This window comes from Mesoplodon mirus (genome assembly GCF_964341445.2).
Source record: "Mesoplodon mirus genome assembly, chromosome: X".
Lineage (NCBI taxonomy): Eukaryota > Metazoa > Chordata > Mammalia > Artiodactyla > Ziphiidae > Mesoplodon > Mesoplodon mirus.
In genome coordinates, this window is record NC_138981.1 from 76797591 (window position 1) to 76806679 (window position 9089).

Genomic DNA, 9089 nt, shown 5'->3' on the forward strand with positions numbered 1-9089 from the left:
ACGTCTCTGCAAATGGTACTATTTCATTCCTTTTTATGGCTGAGTAATATTCCATTGTATATATGTACCACATGTTCTTTAGTTATTTCTCTGTTGATGGACATTTAGGTTGTTTCCATGTCCTGGCTATTGTAAATAGTGCTGCAATGAACATCGGGGTGCATGTAGCCTTTCAAATTATGGTTTTCTCCAGATATACACCTAGGGGTGGGATTGCTGGGTCATATGGTAGCTCTATTTTTAGACTTTTTTTTCAGAGACACTGAATATCATTACTTTATTATAAAAGAAACACGGAAATTATTTACATGATGAAAGATTTCAGAACTTCAGTGGCAGCTTCACGTGATGCCATTTCAATAGTGACTTATTTTACTCGACGTATTTTCCAAGAATGTCACCATCTCTAAATAAGAAATAATCCTTGTCATCTAGAACTACTTTGGTGCCTCCATATTCTGGGAGAAGAACTTTATCTCCAACTTTCACACTAACTGGTTGAATCTCTCCACCCTTTCCTTTAGAGCCTGATCCAACAGCTACTACCGTCGCTTGCAATACTTTTCCTTGTGATTTTTCCGGAATCATAATGCCTCCTTTGGTTACAACTTCGGCTGCACTTCTTTCAACTACTACTCGGTCAAAGAGGGGAAGAAACTTTCTAAATGCCTGTCCTGCCATGACTCGGGTTGCAACACTTCGTACTCTCACTCTCTGGCCGCCGCCGCCGCACAGGAGAGATCCGCAGTCCGACCCCCCTGCCACGTGAACTCGAGAAAAGACCTCCCAGCATGCAGGCGCGCTCGCCCTCGGCCCCGGCCCCTCCCCGTGAAAAGGGGCGGCCGCACCAGCGCGCACCACGATTCGTTTCCTGGGCTCTGCGCAGGCTACTGACGCGCGGACCGGTAGGCGGAAGAAAAGAGGATCTCTTTCTAGGCTTTTCTAGGCTTTTCTAAGCCGCAGGCTGAGGTGAAAGTACTTACCCTTCGCCTCCCCTCCCGGAAATGATGTGATTCGACCCTTGACCCACACAGAGCACGGTGCTTCCCGGAAAGTTCTGGAACGGTGCGCCACCCGGGAACTAGCCTAAACCAGCCGGAGAGGGCTAAGCCAGCTGGCCTGGCCCAGCGCGGTGGGGAGGGGCGGGCCTGGTGCGCGGCGCGTGCAGATTCTATTTTTAGATTTTTTAAGGAACCTCCGTACTATTCTCCATAGTGGCTGTACCAATTTACATTTCCACCAAGAGTGCAATACGGTAAACTTTTTTCCACACAGTCTCCAGCATTTATTGTTTGTAGATTTTTTTTTAATGATGACCATTGTGACCAGTGTGAAGTTATACCTCATTGTAGTTTTGATTTGCATTTCTCTAATAATTAGTGATGTTGAGCATCTTTTCAAGTGTTTGTTGGCCATCTGCATGTCTTCTTTGGAGAAATGTCTATTTAGGTCTTCTGCCCATTTTTTGATTGGGTTGTTTGTTTGTATATATATTTTTTCTGATATTGAGCTGCATGAGCTGTTTGTATATTTTGGAGATTAATCCCTTGTCAGTTGCTTCTTTTGCAAATATTTTTTCTCCCATTCTGAGGGTGACCTTTTCATTTTCTTTATAGTTTCCTTTGCTGTGCAAAAGATTTTAAGTTTAATTAAGTCCCATTTTTAAAATTCTGTTTTTATTTTCATTGCTCTAGGTGGTAGAATGAAAAAGATCTTGCTGTGATTTATGTCAAAGAATGTCCTGCCTAAATTCTCCTCTAAGAATTTTATAGTATCTGGCCCTACATTTAGGTCTTTAATCCATTTTGAGTTTATTTATTTATTTTTTTGTATAGTGTTAGGGAGTGTTCTAATTTTATTCTTTTACATGTAGCTGTCCAGGTTTCCCAGGACCTCTTATCTCCATTGTATATTCTTGCCTCCTTTGTCATAGACTAGGTGGCCATAGGGGGATTTATCTCTGGCCTTTCTATCCTGTTCCACTGTTTTAGAGACACCCAGTTTCTTGGCCAGAAGGGGTGGAGGACCAGGTTGGTGGGTGTGGGAAGAACCTGGTTACTATAGTTTCTCTTTCTTGGAGGGCACTCTTGAGTTGTTCCATTTCTAGAGGGTTAAGTGTCCTTCTCTCAGGCTTGTGGAGTGGGTTTCCCATACATCACTTTGTACATTTTTGACTGTGGTTAATTTTTTTGCTATTGACTTATAAGGCTTATTTGTATATTTTAGAGTTAACCCCTTATCATACATATGGTTTACAAATATGTTCTCACATTCTATATGTTGCCTTTTCACTCTGTTTATTGTTAACATTGCTGTGCCAAAGTTTTGTAGTTTGATCTAGTCCCACTTGTTTATTTTCATTTTTGTTGCTTGTGCTTTTGAAGTCATATCCATGAAATCTTTGCCAAGACCAATGCCATTAAGATTTTCCTCTAAGTGTTAGTTTAAGACTTTTATTGTTTAGGGTCTTAAAACATTTAACTTTTAATCACTTTTGACTTAATTTTTGTGTATGATGTAAGATTACAGTTTCATTTTTTTACATGTCAATATCCAATTTTTATATACCATTTGTTAATGAGACTATCCTTCCCCATTGTGTATTTTTGAAATACTTGTAAAAGATCAGTTGACCTTATATTTATGGATTTATTTCTGAGATCTCTATTCTGTTACATTTGTCTGTATATCTGTGTCTATATGTCTGTGTTTATGTTTTGATTACTGTAGTTTTGTAATATATATTGATATCAGTAGGTGTGATGCATCCAGATTTATTATTTTTTTCAAGATTGGTATGGCTATTCATGATATTTTGTGATTCCATGTGAATTTTATTTTATTATTTTTTTATTTTATATATTTATTTATTTATTTTTTGCTGTACGTGAGCCTCTCCCTGTTGTGGCCTCCCCCGTTGCAGAACACAGGCTCTGGATGCGCAGGCTCAGCGGCCATGGCTCACGAGCCCAGCTGCTCCATGGCATGTGGGATCTTCCCGGACTGGGACATGAACCCGTGTCCCCTGCATCAGCAGGTGGACTCTCAACCCCTGTGCCACCAGGGAAGCCCTTTTTTTATTTATTTCTGTAAAAAAATACCATTGGCATTTTGATAGGCATTGTATTGAATTTGCATATTGCTTTGGGTAGTATAAACATTTTAACAATATTGATTCTAACAATGCAAGAACATTGATTGCCTTTCCATTTGTTTGTGTCTTCTTTAATTTCTTTCATCAATTTTTTGTAGTTTCCAGTATACAAGTCTTTCATCTCCATAGTTAAGTTTATTCCTAACTATTTTATTCTTTATCGTGTATTGCAAATGAGGTGGTTTTCCTAGTTTTCTTTTAGGGTAGCTCATTGATAATATGCAGAGAAGCAAGGGATATTTGCATGTTGATTTTGTATCCTGCACCTTTACTGAATTTATCTGTTCTAACCCTTTTTTTATGAAGTCTTTGGAGTTTTGTATATATAAGATCATGTTGTCTACAAAATGGGACAATTATACTTCTTCCTTTCTGATTTGAATGCATTTATTTTTCCAAATGCTTGATTGCTCTGGCTAGGACTTCTAACTCTATATTGAATGTGCTGTTGGATTCTGTTTGTTAGCATTTTGTTGATGATATTTGCATCTATGTTCAGCAGGGATATTGGCTTATAGTTGTTTTTCATTTTGTGTTTGTCTGGCTTTGGTAACAGTATAATGGTGGTCAAATAAAATAAGTTGGAAAGTCTTTCCTCCTCTTCAATATTTTGAAGAAATTTGAGGATTGATGTTAAATCATCTTTAAATATTTGGTAGAAATCAATAATGAAACAAGTGACGTTTTCTATTGTTGGTATATTTTTGATTACTGATTTAATCTCCATGCTAGTTATAGGTCTGTTCAAATTTTCTATTTCTTCATGATTCAGTCTTGGTAAATTGTATGTTTCTAGAAATTTATCTATTTATTCTAGGTTACCTGGCTTGTTGGCATATAATTGTTTATAGCAGTATGTTATGATCCATATTATTTCTACATCAGTTGTAATGTCTCCTCTCTTTCATTACTGATTCTATCATTTGAGTCTATCCTGTTTTCTTCTAAGTTAGTCTAGTTAAGTGCCAATTTTGTTTATCTTTTCAAAAAGCCAACTCTTGTTTTGTTCATTTTTTTTCTATTATTTTCTGTTCTCTATTTTGCTTATTTCTGCTCTAATCTTTGCTATTTCCTTCCTTCTGCTAAATTTTGGCTCTCTTTCTAGGTTTTTAAGGTGTGAAGTTAGCTTAGTTATTTGAGATTTTTCTTTTAATGGAAATGTTTATCATAATAAACTTTCCACTTAGTACAACATTGCTGCAGCTCATGAGTTTTTCTATGTTGTGGTTTCATCTTCATTTGATTCTAGATATTTTCTTATTTCCCTTTTTGACTTTTTCTTTTTCACAATTGTTGGTCAATAGTATGCTGCTTACTTTCCACATAATTGTTAATTTTTCAGTTTTACTGTTTTTATTAATTTCAAGTTTTATTATATTGTAGTCAGAAAAGTTACTTGGTAGGATTTCAATCTTTTAAAATTTGTTCAGATATTTTGGTGACATAACACGTGATCTGCTTGGAAATCTTTCCATGTGCACTTGAGAAAAAAGTGAACTCAATGCTTTTGGGAGGAATGATCTGCATTTGTCTGTTAAATCCATTTGGACTACAATGTTGTTCAAGTCCACTGTTTCCTTTAATAAGGAAATATTTTGTCTGGATGTTGTATGCATTATTGAAAGTGAAGTATTGAAATCCCCTACTATGTTTTTTTGTGTTTTGTTTTGTTTTGTTTGTTTTGCTTTTGGTTTTGGTTTTTTTAACATATTTTTTGGAGTATAACTGCTTTACATTCTTGTGTTAGTTTCTGCTGTATAACAAAGTGAATCAGCTATACATATACATATATCCCCATATCCCCTCCCTCTTGCATCTCCCACCTACCCTCCCTATCCCAACCCTCTAGGTGGACACAAAGCATGGAGTTGCTCTCCTTGTGCTATGCAGCTGCTTCCAACTAGCTATCTATTTTACATTTGGTAATGTATATTGTCAATGCCACTCTCTCACTTCTTCCCAGCTTACCCTTCCCCCTCCCTGAGTGCTCAAGTCCATTCTGTTCATCTGTGTCTTTATTCCTGTCCTGCCCCTAGGTTCGTCAGAACCTGTTTATTTTTTTTTTAGTTTCCATATGTATGTGTTAGCATACAGTATTTATTTTTCTCTTTCTGACTTCCTTCACTCTGTATGACAAACTCTACGCCCATCCACCTCATAGAAATAACTAAATTTAATTTCATTTTATGGCTGAGTAATATTCAAAGGTACCACAGCTTCTTGATCCATTTATCTGTCAAAGGAAACTTAGGTTGCTTTCATGTTCTGGCTATTGTAAATAGTGCTGCACTGAATATTGTGGTACAGGACTCTTTGAATTATGATTTCCTCAACGTATATGCCAGGTAGTGGGATTCCTGGGTCTTGTGGTGGCTCTATTTTCAGTTTTCTAAGGAACTTCTATACTGTTCTCCATAGTGGCTGTATCAATTTACATTCCCACTAACAGTGCAAAAGGGTTCCCTTTTCTCCACACCCTCTCCAGCATCTATTATTTGTAGATATTTTCTTCATGGACATTCTGACTGGAGTGAGGTGATACCACATTGGACTTTGATTTGCATTTCTCTAATAATTAGTGATGTTTAGCAACCTTTCATGTGTTTGTTGGCAATCTGTATATCTTCTTCGCGGAAATGTCTATTTGGTCTTCTGCCATTTTGGAATGTTTGTTTGTTTGTTTGTTTGTTTGTTTTTATATTGAGCTGCATGAGCTGCTTGTATAATTTGGAGCTTAATCCTTTGTCAGTTGTTTCCACTGAAAATATTTTCTCCCATTCTGAGGGTTGTATTTTCATCTTATTTATGGTATCCTTTGCCTGCAAAAGCTTTTAAGTTTCATTAAGTCACTTTTTTATTTTTGTTTTTATTTCCATTTCACTAGGAAGAGGGTGGAAAATGATCTTGCTATGATTTATATCAAAGAGTGTTCGGTCTATGTTTTCCTCTAAGAGTTTTATTGTGTCTGGACTTACATTTAGGTCTTTAATCCATTTTGAGTTTATTTTTGTGTATATTCTTAGGGAATGTTCTAATATCATTCTTTTACAGGTAGCTGACCAGTTTGCCCAGCACCACTTATTGAAGAGGGTGTCTTTTCTCCATTGTATATTCTTGCTTCTTTTATCAAAGGTAAGGTGACCATATGTACATAGGTTTATCTCTGGGCTTTCTATCCTGTTCCATTGATCTATATATCTGTTTTTGTGCCAGTACCATAGTGTCTTGATTACTGTAGCTTTGTAGTATAGTCTGAAATCAGGGAGCCTGATTCCTCCAGCTCCTTTTTTCTTTCTCAAGATTGCTTTGGCTACTTGGGGTATTTTGTGTTTCCAAATAAATTGTGATTTTTTTTTTGTTCTATATCTGTGAAAAATGCTATTGGTAGTTTGAATAGGGATTGCGCTGAATCTGTAGATTGCTTTGGGTGGTATAGTCATTTTCAGAATGTTGATTCTTCTAATTCAAGAACATGATCTTTCATTGATCTTTGCTATTGCTTCCTTCATTTCTGTTTCATTTATTTCTGATCTGATCTTTATGATAACTTTCTGCTAACTTTGGGGATTTTTTGTTCTTCTTTTTCTAATTGCTTTAGGTATACAGTTAGGTTGTTTATTTCAGATTTTTCTTATTTCTTGAGGTAGGATTCCATTGTAATAAACTTCCCTCTTAGAAGTGCTTTTGCTGCATTGCATAGGTTTTGGGTCATCGTGTTTTCATTGTCATTTGTTTCTAGGTATTTTTTGAATTTCCTTTTTGATTTCTTCAATGATCTGTTGCTTATTAATTGCATATTGTTTAACCTCTGTGTTTTTGTATTTTTTTACATTTTTTCCCTGTAATTAATATCTAGACTCATAGCATTTTGATCAGAAATGATACTTGATATGATTTCAATATTCTTAAATTTACCGAGCCTTGATCTGTAACCCAATATATGATCTATCTTGGAGAATGTTCTGTGTGCACGTAAGAAGAAAGTGTATTCTATTGTTTTGGGATGGAATGTCCTATAAATATCAGTTAAGTCCATCTTATTTAATATGTCATTTAAACCCTTTATTTATTTTCATTTTGCATGATTTGTCCATTGGTGAAAATAGGGTGTTAAAGTCCACTACTATTTTTGTATTACTGCCAATTTCCCCTTTTATGGCTGTTAGCATGTGTGTTATGTACTGAGGTGCTCCTATGTTGGGTACATAAATATTTACAATTGTTTTATCGTCTTCTTGGATTGATGCCTTGAGAGTTATGTAGTGTCCTTGTCTCTTATAATAGTCTTTATTGTAAAGTCTATTTTATCTGATATGAGATTTGTTACTCCATCTTTATTTTGATTTCCATTTGCATGGATTATCTTTTTCCAAACCCTCTCTTTCAGTCTGTATGTATCCCTAGGTCTGAAGTGGGTCTCTTGTACACAGCATATATATGGGTCTTGTTTTTGTATCCATTCAGCCAGTCTATGTCTTTTGGTTGGAGCATTTAATCCATTTACATTTAAGGTTATTATTGATATGTATGTTCCAATTACCATTTTGTTAATTGTTTAGTGTTTGTTATTGTAGGTATTTTCCTTCTCTTGTGTTTCCTGTCTAGAGAAGTTCCTTTAGAATTTGTTGTAATGCTGGTTTGGTGGTACTGAGTTATGCTAGCTTTTGCTTGTCTGTAAATGTTTAATTTATCTGTCCAATGTGAATGAGATCCTTGCTGGGTAGAGTAATCTTGGTTGTTGGTTTTGCCCTTTCATCTCTTTAAATATGTCCTGCCACTCCCTTCTGGCTTGCAGAGTTTCCGCTGAAAGATCAGCTGTTAACCTTATGGGGATTCTCTTGTATGTTATTTGTTGCTTTTCCCTGGCTGCTTTCAATAGTTTTTCTTTGTGTTTCATTTTTGGTAGTTTGATTAGTATGTGTCTCGGCGTGTTTCTCCTTGTATTTATTCTGTTTTGGAGTCTCTGCTTTCTGGACTTGATTGACTATTTCTTTTCCCATATTAAGGAAGTTTTCAACTATAATCTCTTCAAATATTTTCTCAGGCCCTTTCTTTTTCTCTTCTTCTTCTGGGACCCCAATAATTCCAATGTTAATGCTTTTATTGTTGCCCCAGAGGTCTCTGAGACTGTCCTAATAGTTTTCATTCTTTTTTTCTTTATTCTGCTCTTCACTAGCTATTTCCACTATTTTAGCTTCCAGGTTACTTATCCATTTTCTGCCTCAGTTATTCTGCTACTGATTCCTTCTAGAGAATTTTTAATTTCATTGATTGTGTTGTTCATCATTGTTTGTTTGCTCTTTAGTTCTTCTAGTTCCTTCTTAAATGTTTCTTTTATTTTCTCCATTCTATTTCCAAGATTATCCATCATCTCTACTATAATTCATCTGAATTCTTCTTCTGGTAGACTGTCTATTTCCTCTTCATTTGTTTGGTCTGGTGGGTTTTTACCTTCCTCCTTCATCTGCTGCATAATTCTCTGTCTTGTCATTTTGCTTAACATACTGTGTTTGAGGTCTCCTTTGCGCAGGCTGCAAGTTCCTAGTTCCTGTTGTTTGTGGTGTTTGTCCTCAGTGGGTAAGGTTGGCTCAGTGGTTTATGTAGGCTTCCTTGTAGATAGGACTGGTGCCTGTGTTTTGGTAGGTGGGTCTAGATATTGTATTTCTGGCGGGCATGGCCACATCTGGTTGTGTGTTTGGGATGTCTGTGAACTTAATATTATTTTAGGTAGCGTATCTGCTAATGGGTGGGGTTCTGTTCCTGTCTTGCTAACTGTTTGGCCTGAGGCATCCAGCGCTGGAATATGCTCGCCATTGGGTGTAGCTGGGTCTCAGCATTGAGATGGATATCTCTTGGGGAGCTCTCACTGACTGATATTATGTAGGGCCCGAGGTCTCTGGTGGTCCAATATCCTGAACTTGGTTCTCCCACCTCA

The 9089-nt window shown here is 36.5% G+C and overlaps 1 protein-coding gene across 1 annotated transcript; it reads right to left on the bottom strand.

Moving 5' to 3' along the window:
- Positions 1 to 246: 246 nt before the first annotated feature.
- LOC309796596 (10 kDa heat shock protein, mitochondrial-like) lies at positions 247 to 864 on the bottom strand. Its single transcript, XM_082609828.1, has one exon. The coding sequence runs from the start codon at positions 679 to 681 to the stop codon at positions 373 to 375; it is 309 nt and encodes a 102-aa protein (XP_082465954.1). The 5' UTR covers positions 682 to 864; the 3' UTR covers positions 247 to 372.
- Positions 865 to 9089: the final 8225 nt, after the last annotated feature.

What these genes read in the sequence shown, in the direction of transcription:
- LOC309796596 (XM_082609828.1), bottom strand. Translation starts at nt 681, where the DNA reads ATGGCAGGACAGGCATTTAGAAAGTTTCTTCCCCTCTTTGACCGAGTA.